The following is a 15689-nucleotide window of genomic DNA, read 5'->3' on the forward strand; positions in this document are numbered from 1 at the left end:
GCTTCCCCACCCACAGTCTGACTCCAAATCAGGCGACTTCACACTGGCCTCGGGTGTCTTCCTCTCCTTCATTCTGTGGCTCTCATGGGGTCTCACTTTCTGACTGCCACAGGACTCCCTTGTGCCTAGAACCCAGAAGGGGACTGCTAGTCCCTTGCTGAATGACCGACCGAAACCACTTCAGGGACCTGCTCCTCCAAATGGCTGTGCCCTGAGTCTGCTCATCATTCACGACTTGTTCACTTCCCACGTCTCAGCCTTGGATGTGCCCGGCTTGGACCTCACCATGTTCCTCTTGCCTACTCAGTGTCCTGACTGGTTTCTAGTTGAACTTAAACTCTCTCTTGTTCATTCTCTCACTACAGGCTAATTTCTAGGTGCCGAGATGAACTGAATTAACAGTTCTAAATTCTAGTCCTGAGTTTCTAATCATCTCTGTCACTTTGGGCTGGTAGTACCATCTCCTTACCTCCATTTCATAAATGAAAAAGGAATAAAACCGGCATCTCCCGCTTCTTAGTGTGAAGAGCACTTCCAAAACTATAAAAACAAATTAAACTATTATTCTTTGTTAGTTAAAATCCTAGGACATACACATTTCCTGGTACAGTTTGTGCTGTTCGTAACAATTGGTAAAAGATGTAGCCAAAGACCCATTTATAGCTACTGGACTATCACATTAAGTGACCTCAGCCTTGAAGATTCCAGACACTCAGATCTATTATACGGTTGACTTAAAAAACAAACAAACAAACAAACAAACAAAAAAAACCCAGCTTTCTCTCAGTGTGTTCTATATTGCTAGAGCACTACTAATCTACAATTGACCATAACTGTTGGTGATAAAGGACAGAGGAGTTTAAATTGTGATCTCTGGTGAGTACTGCAGTCTACACGGGAGTCGTGGAATTGGAATGTTTGGTCTGCACGGCTCATTTAGCACAGGGGGGAAAGGGGCCTCCTTTCACACCCTGGCAGGAGGGCAGGGGCTGAGCAAATCACCGAAGTGATGTCAGAGACTCTCCTCCCTCTAGCTTTGTTAGTGATAGAGATGGTGGGATATGGGCCTGGTGCTTGGGAAGTCCACTCAAGAATTACAACCAGACTCTAATCCTAAAATGGTCTGTCTGGTGGGAAGAAGAAGCGATTTAATGACCAGCTAATGGGATGATAGATACATGAGGGTACTGATGATGCGCCCTGGAAGTCAGAGAAACAAGAGGTCCATACCAGATGGAGAAACTGAGGAAGCCTTTGTGGAAAAGCTGGCATCTCAGTGAGGACCCTACTGCCTAACTTGTTTTATAAATATCAATATTATTAAATATCTTAATTTTATTAATTGTATTATTTAAATACTTAAATATTTATATTTTTAAGGCATGAAAATGCTGAAAAAATTTTTTAAGTTTATTTATTTATGAGAGATAGAGACAGAATGAGTGGGGGAGAGGCAGAGAGAGAGAGACACACACACACACAGAATCCGAAGCAGGCTCCAGGCTCTGAGCTGTCAGCACAGAGCCCGATACGGGGCTTGAACTCACAAACCGTGAGATCATGACCTGAGCTCAAGTTGGATGCTTAACCAACTGAGCCACCCAGGCGCCCCAAGATGTGAAAATATTTAAACACAAGATGATAATGGACATGTATGTTGAGCTCAACACATTTTCTCTATGGGAAACCTGTATATTTTTTGTCTGGTTTTTATGACTATCTTAGTCACTTGAGAAAATGAACAATAACTGATCTATAAAATAGTTGCTAATGTTTAGAGAGCTGTGCATTTAGGACTTTACAAACCTTATCCTATATGATAAATAGCAATTGTCAGAATGCATTCCAGGAGGTCAGACTCCAGAATCTGTATTCTTATATACTGTATTAAGCTGCCTGTGTCAGGCCCAGTGTCTTTCATTTTGTGATGGAGTAATTTTGGGTGTGCCTAGAAATCGACTGTAAGTCTTTGATTTGAAAAGGCTTGCTCCTCCAATCACCGTGGTTGGATAGAGAACTGTTTTAGTTGTAACAACAGGAAAATACAGTCAATTCTTGATTATCTGGGTTAATGGAGGAGAACAGTGGCATGGATAATCCAATACAGTGCACAAAAATCACCTGGTGGTTGATTGCATTACATTAAATTACTTTAAAAATTACATGACATTTTCGTAGGTAATTATGTACTATTTATGTACTTTTTATAATTCAACACTCAACATTCAATGTTCTTTGAGCATACTTTGCAACAAGGTCAGGGTGGTGAGAAAGAACTGGAAAAGTTTAATCAGGATTGAACATTGCTTCTCGGATGTAAATAACCAAAAATCTGATGGTAGGAAAAACTCAGTCATTCAATCTTCAGATAGAAAGCTTATAGTAGCCCCCATCCCACAGGCTGAAAGAATTCTGAGCTCACCTGAGAAATGAAATTTATCATTCATGTCTTCTGCCTCCATGCAAAGATGCTGTTTTGTACATAGGGTGTGGAAGCTCTATAAAAATTCAGGAACATTGAGAGAACCCAATTATCTGGCCAGAGAGTTTTCTTTTACACAGTTAAATCACAGGTAGATTGCACACACAAAAAGAAGGTAAGAGTAAGGGTAAAAGTAAGCACTTGAAAAGGTTAAACAACCAAAGCAAATAGGCCCCTTCTAGTGCTCTTGCTTCAGAGTCACTGTCTCAAGTAGTAATACACTCCATCTGAGAATATTATTTGGGACTACGGTCCAGGCAAGTCCCCTCGGATAGCTAAGCATAGAAAGTGTGTTGCTTAGATCTTCCCAGTATCTATCATCCCATCTTGTGGAAACATCACCTCAATTTTTCTTTAGTAAGCTATTACTTTGCTATGAGTGCAGGTTTGATGTGATCAAGGTGCTTTGGCTATGAGACACAAAATGGACAGATCAGACTCTTCTAGGAATTTGCATATAGAACAGAGTAGTATCAAACTCATAAACAAATCCAATTTATTCCCAAAAAAGCACTTGGAATAGACTTTTCAGAGTTGCTTGTGGTCTGGTTCTTAGCATAGCCTGGTTCTTATTGTCATCAAGGCTTGGTCATTCAGCCTTTTCTTGGCTCATGTGACCTAATCGGTGTCATTCCTTTTTGTTTGTTCAATTTAGCCAGAGTGGTTTTCTGTTGCTTGCAAACAGTGAACCCAACCTGCAACAACAAACACAGAAGCCAAAGAAATCAGACACGTGTGGGTGAAGGTGTCTATGAAGCACTTTCTAAAATACCTTCAGCTCAGGTGGACTCAGCTAATCCAGGTCCTCATTTACCAGACGATGAAGCGGAGAGATAACAGGACTTTTTCAAAGCATAAAGTTTGAAGCCAGGCCTTCTAATGCTTTTCACCACCTAACAAAAATAGTGACACGGTCTTCTCTGTTTGGGTCACTAAGGTACATAGGCAGGCAACTGATGCAAAATGCTACTTCAAAGACCCCTTCAATTAATCAATGATTATTTATTGCAAGGCACTGTGCTAGGCACTATGGAGAGTACATGGAAGATAAGACCAAAGTCCCTGCCCTCAAGGAGCTTACAATCTAGCTGGGAAGACAAGGCATAAGTACAAGGAAAATTAAGTAACAATACAGGAGTTAACTTAAAATGCAAGATAACAGTACAAGAGATTTCCAAAAGTAGTACCTGATTAATTACTAAATGAGTGGTATTGACAGGGATTGTAGCTAACCCAGAGGAAGGACATCCTAAAGGGCTGAGGTGTGGGAAGACTTCGCAGACGCCTGGGGCTGGAGCTACCCTAGGACAGTCAGGAATTGGGTGAGAAATAAGGGTGGGGAGGGCATGTCAGGAGGGGTCAGCCATACATCAAAAGGCACAGAGGTGAGATCAAAAGCAAGCAGTGTTCAGGGGCCAGTGAGGGCTCAGTGTAGCTGGGTACGAAGTTAAGTTGTTATTAGATTAAGGGCCTTAAACGATCAAGTTTAGATTTTATCCTTTTGGCTATGGGGTTGAGGAAAGCTTAAAACAACAGATATCCATAGGTTAAATATGCAAAAGACTTAGGTAATCAAGAGGAAATATTCAAGTTTGATCTTCAGGACATTTATTTGTGGATTATGACCCTCTCTGCTTGCAAAGAGGATTTGAAATGGTGTCTTCGGGGTTGTCAATTCCAAAGGGATACTCTGAGTCACCTAGCTTTGAATCATGGCCAGAGACTTTGGAGTCCCTCTGTCATGTCAAATTATGACTAGCACAAGGGTGAGCTAACAAATTCCCTGACAGGCAGGCAGGAAAAATGCTCCCAAAAGACAAGTATCTTTACAAATGACAGAATATTTATTAACAATACCTTTAAAAAAAGATTACATATGCTAGATCACTGGTAAATATCATTTACACTGGGGTCGGGAACTACCTGGGGTATCATTTTTTTTTCATTCATTTTATTGTTTTGTTGATTTTTTTGTGTGTGTGATTTTAAGTTTTGTTTTATTTTAACATAGAAGTAACCATATCAAACTAAGAAAGGAACACAGCTTGAAATACTGACAATAATTTTTTTTTCTGGTTACCACCCTATTTTTTACACAAGTGGAATCCTGATTAGGACAGGACCTTGTTGGATAAATAGAGTTAGAAGGTTGAAAAGTTAACTTATATTATTTGTAAGCAAAAAATGACAAATTACAGGCAAATTTGAGCTCTCTGAGAAAGAATAAAAGGTGGCAGAGTGTTCACATGTGAAAATTTTTATAGAAAATTTCATTGCCTTTTATATGCACTGTTCCACAAGTGTCAGCTGCTTACAAAACCTCCCCCATTATAACAAATAGTTCTTTTCATAAGAATAGGTGGTTTTTTATACTGTAATTTTCCAATATGTGATTTTAAGACTTAGAAGGTAAAGCTTATAAAGCAACTAAGCTACTTACTGCAAAACAGGATAATCATCAAGATAACATACAGTTATACTAAAGATCTTTTGTAGTGTCGTGAAAAATTTCTTCGCAGCAACTATCTGCTGAAATAGGAGAAATGTGCCAAACTCCATACATGATTTTGATTCAAAAGAAGGGCTCTATTATTAAAGAGATACACATATATAAAGAAATTATGAATCCAACAACAGAGAATTACCTTTTTAAAAAATGTACATTCAAGACAGATACAGTTAAAGATAGTAAAATTATCTTTTATCCTTTGAAAGAGTTGGTTGACTATAGTAACTTTTGGTCTATGTTACTACTGGATAGGTAACTTCAAATTTAATGCCTAAGATAATGCTACTACAGACACAATGCTAACTTAGCTGAGTGAAAAGAAAGTCTTACTGTACAATGCTAAATTCAGGGATGGGAATATTGCACAAGGTACCTCTTGGGCAGTTAGTTTAGGTTTCTAGTTCACAACCATTCCTGAAACCATCTCAAGTTGTGTTGAACAACAAAATTCACAAGAGGGTGGGAAAACATATTGTACATGTCAAAAAGGACTTGATTCAATGTGTTAACTATCCAAAGAGTCATTTACACATCGCAGCCTTAAGTTCCAGACCAAATCTTCAGCTGTTCTGCCACTGAATCCTTGTAAAACTGTACAGTTTATAATTTATTTATCAATATGAGTTTCAAACTTTTTCTTTAAAGGAAATATTTTCAAATAATAATTGTATGATTGTGTTGCCCATAGCATTTTACAGCAGAGGAAAAAATTAATATCTACATTTCATGTTAACTTTAAAAAATTCTATAAAACACTAAATATATAATAAAAAATATGCATATAAGGACATATGTAAACTGCTTTGGTAACATCATATTACAGATGTCTTCAGTGCATTGCAGAGTTTCCAAAGAAACTTCAGACAAAGCTAGGTTTGCTTTGAGGAAGTACTGTATAATGCCATTCCTAAAGAAGCAAAAAACATTTTTTTTTTCCAGTAATAAGATGTACTTGAACAACAATATTACTTAGTACTGGGTGTCTTCAAAACAACTAGCTAAATGTTGCTTATATTATAAATAGCAAGTCCTTTAGATAACTTTTGTCATAAACTGGACCTAGCTGTGAGGGAAATCACGATCGTACTGATGGCTGACAGTGTGCATGCATTCGAAGTAGAAGGCCCGGCTCCTCTTGCATAGGCATCTGGAAAGACAGAATAATTCCATTCAGTATCGCCTTGCCCGGGATACAATGGAAAGCAAGGCCACAGCACTTTTCGAAACAGTAGAAATGGCTAGATTCTACCAGAAATAACAATTTCCTAGTAACTTTTTATTTTTTATTTTATTTTAGTTTTTTTTTTAAGTTTATTTATTTTGAGAGAGAGTGGGAAGGAGAGAGAGTATGGGAAGGGCAGAGAGACAAGGAGAGAGAAAGAGAGAGAGAGAGAGAGAGAGAGAGAGAGAGAGAGAGAGAGAGAATCCCAAGCAGGCTCTGTGCTGTCAGCGCAGAACCTGATGTAGGGCTTGAACTCATGAAGTGTGAGATCATGACCAGAGCAGAAACCAAGAGTAGGATGCTTAACCGACTGAGACACCCAGGTGCCCCTCTTAATGACTTTTTAACATCAGTTCTATGACTACCTACCTAGGAACCTAAGAGCACCTTATGGGACATCTCTGGACCTCTGTGAAAGCATTTCATGAGGATGTCCACATCTAACGTAAGAAGAAACTTCAATATTACTAATAACATTGCTAATAACTATTACATCAGTGATGCAGCAAAATAAAAGTTGCTGCTCCCTTTTGAATTCTACCTTTGTGCTGGGCACAGGGCACTGTGACACTTAATTCCTACAAAAACCTTAAGCAATCTGGTATTGTGACACTCTTTCACAGATGAGGAAATTAGGATCCAGAGAAGTAAGAAAACTTGTCTAAGAGCAGTGAGTTAGTAAATAGCTGAATTGGGATTCAAATCCACATCTGTCTAAATATACCCCCTTTTTCCCCCAGAATAATCTCAATCCTTTCACATAACACCTTTTCTTACAGGTCTTCCAGTTTTCATAGTTAACAGGCTACCAGCTGTTGTTTGAGGCTCCTCCAAAATTGTAAGGTCTTTGACCAACAAAATGGACAATCTTTTGAGGAAGAGAACTTGTTGTTTTTTTTTTCACAGTCACATCCTTATTATCTAATATCAATTATATCAATTTAATTGCTTAAGATACGTTTTTGTAATGAATTAAACCAAGAATCACTGGTCTAAACAACAACAACAGAACAACAATGACAATCCTTATAATGATAAGAAAGTATGAAGTGAGATTTTAACAAAATGAGATGAACTGACCCCCAGACAAACCCCAATCTCAGGTTTTTGTGGCCTGGTGATTACTTCCACATCTCAGGTTCCACAAATTTGGTTCCTTTCAACAGAATTTAGAGCCCTTGCTTTAGTGAGATATAGAATCCAATTCTCCCCAGGTTTTTTGTTTTTGCTGTTTTTTAAGATAAAAATGCCTTTAGTGTCCACCTGAAAAAAGGGTGCAGTAAACATAAACTTTATCTGGAAATTGGCAAATCATCCTGAGTTGGGAGCATAGCTTGAAACAGCTTCAGGGTCCCTATGAAGTCTTGTTGTATTTGTCCATGTTAGCAAATGCTTATTCAGGAGAAGGGTTAAATGACCAATGAACATTTTCTTTTCTGATGGGAAGCATCCAAATTTTATAGATGCAGTGAAAATTGCTTAGTGAGTGCCTTCCCATAAGTTGCTATCAGCAACACACACTAGACCCTTTCCTCATCTGAAAAATAATGTGATGGATACCTAGCAGAGGGGCTGAAACTCAGGACGCTATGTTGAGAATTTTGTCCATGATTTAAAATATTATGTTGCCACTGATGGCTTGAAAATTTATATTTCCAGCCTGCACTGAACCCCTTATCTCCAGGCAGTTAAATCCAAAAGCCAATGAAAATCTACACTAAGACTTCTAACTGCAATTTTTTTTATTGTGGTAAAACATATGTGTTATAAAAGTTACCGCTGTAACTATTTTACAGTGAACGAGTCAGGGGCATGAAGTATACCCCAATGTTGTTCAACCAGCACCACTATCTAGGTCAAGGACTTTTTCATCACCCCAACTGGAAACCCAGTACCCATTAAGCTGCAATTCACACCACTGGCCAGCCTCTACCAGTCACTAATCTGACTTCTGTGTCTATGGATTTGCCTTTTCTATTTTTTTAATAAATGAAATCATACAACAATAAAAAATAATATGCTGCTGAGATATCTGCAAACATAGTGCTTAAAAAACAGGATTGAATATATTTGCTCAAAAAAGAACATTCTTACATATTATTCAACAATCTTTGTCAACAGAGATAATCTTCGCTATACATGGACCTGCGTGTTTATGTACACGTTATATACACACATTCAAAATAGTGCCCAGTTCAAAAGATTTTCAGCCACAGACATTGAGTTACATGGTTCTGCTAAAGACAAATTGCTACAGCACTTTAAAGACCCCTTTGTTTATTCCTCCTGAGTGACTCACGCTTTTAACTTTCTAAGCTGCAATTTCGCTGTTGTTGTAGATGCACACCACACAGGTCCACAAGGGAAAACCTGTGTGATGGATTTGGGGCTGCTTTAATCTGATTTTTTGATTGGCAACTGATAAAATCAGTCAAAACTGGTCACATCATCTTTTTGTGTGAAACCGCCTGTGATCAGTGAACATCACTTGTCTGATGGAAGGGGATGGCACTGCCCATTTTTGAAGAAGAGTTTCTTTGTGGGCTTCACTTTGTCTGAGCCCGGACTCATTCGCAAGGCTTAGGAGCTACAGCAGGGAGGGGCAAGGGAGGAAAAACACACTCTTACTTGATATCTTTGGAATTCGAATTTGTTCACTGGGGCTGCCATCTCCTCCATCACTGAATGGCTTAATTTCTATTATATAATCTTCATCAAAAGGCAAAGAGAGCTCCACTGATGTTTTATTTGTCTCAATGACAGATGTGCTGCTTTGTCTGTTCCATCTGTACAAGACCTGCCAATGCAGAAAGAACAGGTGTCACCTGCTGTCCTCACAAAAGCCCCAAAGATGGAGCATTCATTCGTTCTCACCTCTGGGCACCAGCGAAATGTGGGAACACGGAGGTTGTCAGACTGCCCGCACGCACTTGGGAGGCTCATTTATACCCAGGGGCACGTCTGCAGCCACCATTTCATGATGAGGAAAGAGTTTACAGGACACTGCAGCATGGGGATGGGGTTAGCATGAGTCACCCACCACGCCATGTGGCCTCACATAACCTCTGGAGGCTCAGATAATACACCTGGAAGATGAATACCTCTTGGAGGAGGTACAGAGCTCAGTTATACATGAGGGGCTCTGGCATCGGAATCAACTTGGCCACTAGAAAGAGGACCAAAGTCCTCACTACCTCTCTGGGCTTCATTTTCCTCATCTGTAAAATGGAAACAATGACACCCACCTTTCTGGGGTGTTTTCAAGGTTGCAAAAGGACTGACTGTAAGTGAAGGACTTAGCTCAAATGAAGCATGTAAGACATAGTATTTATGAAGGCTTAAAGGGAACAAGAGATAAAAAACACACGTGGCAAAGGTGAGAAGCACAAGGAAGGCATCATACGTTATTATCACCATGAATCCTTTGGAGAAAGCACATTTCAGCACAGGGAGAGATTTCCAAAAGGCAAGGGCGGGAACCCCCTTTTCCTTGCACTGAGACCCCTTTTTGAGCTATGTGGAAAACAGGGTATTATGTGGCAGTCACTGTCACTCCAGAAGTGTCTATAGCTTCACTGGTCCTATTCATGCATGGTTCCCTTCTTGGCCTCCCCTGGGTCTGGGTCTGTGGCTCATTTGACAAGGTACCCAACTAGGTCTCCCGAAAACACATCTACCTGCCTGCCTGGTATTTCCTACTCTGACTGCCATCAGCTATGATTAGAAACAAAATCTAAAAGCCTGGACAAGTGCATCTACTGTTTTGGATATAACGACTGTGCTGATAATACTTTCTGATGTTTATTGTGACCTAGGTCCCTTATTGACATCACCATGTTTAACTGTCACAGCAGTCTGACAAGACAGGCATTATTAGTCCTTGCCAAAGATGAGGAGCCTGAGGCCGGAAGATGTCACAGAGCTAGTGAGAATTCCTAACCCGTACTCTTAAATCACTACAATCCAGTACCTTCAGTTTCTGCTGGTAGTTAAGAAACATAGGGTTGGGTGAGATCAGTGGTCCTCAGTCTTGGCTGTGTGGTAGAAACACCTGGGGAACATGAGAAATACTGATGCTCAGGGGTTCTCAACAGGGTGGGAGGGTTGAAGGAACAATTTTGCTCCTCTCCCCCAGGGGGCATTTGGTGATGTCTGCAGACATTTGTGGTTGTCACAACAGGTGCTACTGTTTATTGGGTGGAGCCCAGGGATGCTGCAAAACAGCCTGCAATGAATGCAGAGGACAGTCTCCATGCTGAGAGTTATCCAGCTCAAATTGGCAGAAGTGAGGAGGCCCAGGAAGCCTGCTATGGCTCCACTCCAGAGGTAATGCTACAGAGGTAGGGGCCAGGCTGCGGTACTTAAAACGAGTTTGATGTGATGTTAATGTGGCTGTAAATCTTGCATTCGCTTAGGGGTCCTCAAGCCTGAGGGTGCATCAGAATTGCCTAGAGGGCTTGTTAAAACCCAGGTCACTAGACCCCACCCCAGAGTTTATGATTTAGTAGGTCTGACGTTGGACTTGAAAATCTGCATTTTCCCAAATAATGCCACTGCCTCTGGTTCAGGAACCACACTTTGAGAACCATAAGATTTGCTCACATTTCAAAATTCTGACCTGCTGAAGTTAGGGACATAAGGCCACTCTACTACTGCAATAAAAAGCAAACACAAGTAAAATTCATGAAATTCCCTTAAAATGGTATAGATCCCATTTGTTCCCTGGCATTTCATCACCTTAATTTATATCTCTCTAATACATGGTGGAAAACACAATTTCCTTAAGGTGGAAAGATTCATAAGTGTCCCCTTCCTTCTCCGGAACATCAGTTGTATCAAACTCAGCATCCCCTCGCTAATGATCAGGCTCAAATAAATCCTCAGGCACATTCAGGAGTGTCAAAGCGTCTCATCACGGCCCTTCAGGAACACGGGCTGGCTGATGGGATGCAAGGGCACATCTGGCTTTGAGGAATAAATTGCTTCTTTGATTTACCTCTGGTCCTTGCCAGAGCACAGAGACTTCAACCAGTTTCAAATATAAATCCAAAAGAAACACTTCCAGGAAAAAGCAGCCTTGCTATCAGCACTGCTTATCAGTCTTGTAATATTAGGGACTGCATTGGAACCTAAATAAGAGCCTGTAAAACCTTTATTTACACCAAACACTTGGTTCGGCTGATTGACTTGAAGGCTGTGCTTGCATTTCATATAACCCAGGGCAGAAGAAAAGCAGAAAGAGTGGATTCATGGGAGTAATGATAACAGTAACAAACATTATTGAATGCTTACTTTGTGCTTCAACACTCTATGTTCTTCTTTTACGTGAAAAGTAAGAGTAATTTAAACTTTGTTCTTATCACATTAGACAACCTGACATTATTTCAGTTATAGTCTATTTCTCAATGTCTGGTGAAACATCAAAGTGGAGATGTGTCCTAATTTATCAAAGATGATGAGTTTTTCCCCAAGAATCAGTAGGAGCCACTGAACTGGAGCCAATGGATCTCTGATTTTCTTATTAAATGTAGATCAATATATGAAGTGTCCAGACCATCAGTACTCAAAAAGAAAGTGAAATTACCGCCTCCCAAAGGTGTGCCTTGTGACCTGGACTTCAGTGACCCTTCAGGGATGGCCTTAGTGCACAGTTCTGTGCTTGTGTTCTTGCAGCTGTGGTCCATGGATATTTTTAAATCACTGAGATGCTCCCATAATCAAGACTAACAATACGACTCTCAGCTACATCCTTCCCCTATCCCTCAAAGTGCATTTTCTCTGCTCCTTGTTCTTCACTGGGCGTCCCAAACCGTTTCCCTGTATATTTTTTTTTTTAATTTTTTTTTTCAACGTTTATTTATTTTTGGGACAGAGAGAGACAGAGCATGAACGGGGGAGGGGCAGGGAGAGAGGGAGACACAGAATCGGAAACAGGCTCCATGCTCTGAGCCATCAGCCCAGAGCCTGACGCGGGGCTCGAACTCACGGACCGCGAGATCGTGACCTGGCTGAAGTCGGACGCTTAACCGACTGCGCCACCCAGGCGCCCCTGTTTCCCTGTATATTACAACAAACGACATTCAGGTGTTTTTATGTTGTATGGCTGTTTCCACTCTTTGGCTACAACCACACACAAGTGGTCTGGTTTTCGAGACCACTGTAGCAGAGAGAAAGATGAGGCGGTGGTTGGTATCAGAGCGCCTAACTGTGCTATTTTGGCTTATGCTTCGATTCAAAACATAATCTATAGAATCTGGCAGAGAACCTCTTCCCACCTCACTGACACAGACATATACTTGGAGCCTGGAGATGTCCTCATAAGCAACGAGAGATCTGTCACCACCTTCTACCATGTTATGTGACACCTGGCCCTGGGCAACTTCACTGTGGCTTTGGAGGGATCTGTCTGACATCTTCAATGAGGCCAGAGAACACTGTATGTTGTAAGTAGTAACACGGTTACCTCTTGAGACAGGCATTGTTATTACTCTGATTTCAAAAATGAGGACACTGAGACCTGAAGATATTATGCAATTTTCCCAGGGTACCATGAACAGTAAGTGGTAGATTTAGCATTCAAATGTAGGTGGTCTGGGTCAATAGCCTATATGCTTAACTCAGTCTAGTTTGGCCACCATCTGTGTGGGAAAATTGCTTCCCCACTCTGGTCTCTGTCTTCATGAATGCAAAACAAGGGGGTTCATTAGTAGAAAACTGACAGTCCGTGGGTCACATTTGACCTGCATATGTTAAGTGTTTCGCTCTTACAGTGTTTATTTCATCTTACTATTTTATTTTATTTTGAGTTAGATGTCAACATTTACCACCCCCCCCCCAAATTATACATGAAACAATTTTGGGTTCTACTAAAAAAATTAGAAGATATTGACACACTGTTTGGTAATAATAGGCTAGAGCCCAGAATCCACTGCCTCTTCTGGACAATGAGAAAATCTCTATTTCATCACAGTCTCCACTATTTCCTATTGCATCATGTTGGCATGTGTCCACCTCAGGACCTTTGCACATCTTGTTCATTGTGCTTGGAACACTCCTTCCCAGAGAGTTGCCTATCTTCTTTCCTTTTTCATGGCCCAACTGAAACGTCTAGAGTAAAAGTTCAGAGAAAAATGAAGATACTAGGAAATTTCTCCTTTAATAAAAGAGAAAATGCAGCCCTAAGACGTTAAGTGATTTAGAGTCACAGAGTTAATAGAGGACCAAAATGTGGGCCTCCTAATTTATGCTAGAAGACCCTTCCAGAAGAGTTTGCTCTTATAAAAGGACACAGGAAAAGTTCTGCAGATGAGTTTCTAGGCAATGTTGCTCTGTTGGCAGAATACAAATCACTGTGCCACGTGAAGGAAAGAAAAGGAAGTCGTGACAGGGAGCATTTTCCTGAATTCTTCTCTACTCATGTTACCCAAGGTTCTACCACCACTACATCCACTCCTAATTCCAGCTGTGCTTTGATCAACTACTTTCCAACAGGCCCATGTCCTTTCATGAGCTCCTGACAGCACTGCCTCTATGCTACTCTCAACACTTCCTGCAAAAATGCCACACACCACAGCTTGCACGCCAGTTTTGTCTGCCCTGCATTGCATTGCCCCACACATTGCTTAAAAGTAACACAAAACAAGACAGTAACACTTCCTGTTAATTGTGGCACCAAGGCTAAACACTCTTTCTTTTCTAGCTAAATAAAGTCAGACTAATACTATGGGAGCAGACAAATGAATTGTCTAAAAACTCCCTGGTTTCTTTTTCTCTCTATAAATCTCCCTAATTATAGGAACAGGAATAAAAATGATTAACCATTCATAATACTGTTGATAAAAAAAAAAAAAAAAAAAAAAAGACAACCAGGACAAGAACAAAACAAAGTTGACAGGAGAAATGTTACAGATGCGGTTTTTCCTGAGTTTTTGAAGACATACCCATAGGTTCTTCAACCATTTCTGAAAGACTCTGCCTGAGTCCAAAGAATCAGATTAGGCAATCTCTAACTCTGGCCTGTGGCCACGGACCATTTATAAAACTCAGAGCAAACCACTCTGGGGACAGGGACTCCTAGAGAGGCTGTGAGGCATCATCAGGGAAAGTGAGAACATAGTTCATATGACTTTGTGTGAAGAGACTGTTCTCACTAACAGCAGGATTAGGAGCCTCTGCAAAAAAGAAATTACCCACTTTGTATCCTTTTACTTCCGACTCATTATCTAGGGCCTTCACTTGATCCCAATTCAGGATAATTTTGGAGTCCGATGAATTCCATATGATGTTTCCGGGGGGTTGACTTGGTGCTATAAAAAAATTAAGATATACGAAGTCACAGATTATTAAGTCTCAATGGATTCTGAGGAATATCTCCTTACTAGAATTCAAGAGTGGAGGCAATTTAATGGGCTATTGCACTAATATGTGTCTTCAAGGTCACTAAAATCTGACGAGATACAGCACTGCAAATGGAAAAAGATTCACTTGGTCGCCTAACATTTATATCTAAAAGAAGTAGCCCTTCCCAATGAAGAGAAAAACATTTATCTTTCTGTCCTCTGGAGCAATGAATTTTGCATGGTATTCGGAAAGGTTCAGTTAAAATGCTAAGGTAAATTTGAATACACATAATGATACCAATTAGTATGCAAATGATCACTGGGAGGTGGGGATGGGGAATGAACTTGGGATATGTCTGATGAAATCCCTAAAATATTTCTGAACAAGAATGTTCTTACGTGGCTTTCTGGTTGTCACATTGACCGTTGCGCTGGACGGGCCTGTCCCTGCAGTATTATATGCCTTGACAGCTAAATGATACAGCGCGCTGCCTTTTAAATTGGTGATTTTTGTTGATGTCTGATTTCCAATTGTTCGTATTTTTCTAGCATTTTCTTCCTTGTCATCATGTCTCCAGTATTTAACCTGAGAAAATAAAAAGGAAGACTGTGGGAATCATACCTATTAGAGATATTTCCAATGGTAGCAGCTTTTTATTTTTTCTTTAAATTTTTAAAATGTGTATTTATTTTTGAGAGAGAGAGACAGAGCACGAGCAGGGGACGAGCAGAGAGAGAGGAAGACACAGAATCCAAAGCAGGCTCCAGGTTCTGAGCTGTCAGTACAGAGACAGATGTGGAGCTCAACTCCTGAACCGCGAGATCATGACCTGAGGTGAAGTAGGATGCTTAAACCACTGAGACACCCAGGCGCCTCATCTGATCTTTAAAATGCAGATTCTGATGATGGAGTTGATGTTTTCCTACCAACTCATAAGCAGAGCTTTCAGAGCCAAGGGCTTTGTATGCCCCGAGCACTCCTGGGCAGTATGAAGGGCTCCCTTTCCGTTCTCAGCTTCATAGTGAGATCGAAAGTGGGCACAACCATTGTTGGCTATTTCTCACCTTTCCCCCACATTTGTTTTGAGTCCAACTGGATACTGGGTGTATCAAAAGTCAAAACTCATTTCTCCATTC

The 15689-nt window shown here is 40.5% G+C and overlaps 1 protein-coding gene across 8 annotated transcripts in view; it reads right to left on the reverse strand.

Annotated features, from left to right (window-relative positions):
• Positions 1-3464: 3464 nt before the first annotated feature.
• Positions 3465-15689, reverse strand: part of CNTN4 (contactin 4) — a 903676-nt gene continuing 891451 nt past the window's right edge. For all 8 annotated transcript variants that reach the window (XM_086697570.1, XM_086697562.1, XM_086697563.1 and 5 more), the window contains 4 exons: positions 14952-15138; positions 14407-14519; positions 8842-9010; positions 3465-6138 (listed from right to left, as the gene is read on the reverse strand). In XM_086697570.1, coding sequence (XP_086553696.1) covers positions 6038-6138; positions 8842-9010; positions 14407-14519; positions 14952-15138 — 570 coding nt within the window. In that variant the 3' untranslated portion in view covers positions 3465-6037. The remainder of the gene's footprint in view (positions 6139-8841; positions 9011-14406; positions 14520-14951; positions 15139-15689) is intronic.

The sequence above is a fragment of the Puma concolor genome, chromosome A2 (assembly GCF_028749965.1).
Source record: "Puma concolor isolate L17-30 chromosome A2, mPumCon1.1.hap2, whole genome shotgun sequence".
NCBI classification, from domain to species: domain Eukaryota; kingdom Metazoa; phylum Chordata; class Mammalia; order Carnivora; family Felidae; genus Puma; species Puma concolor.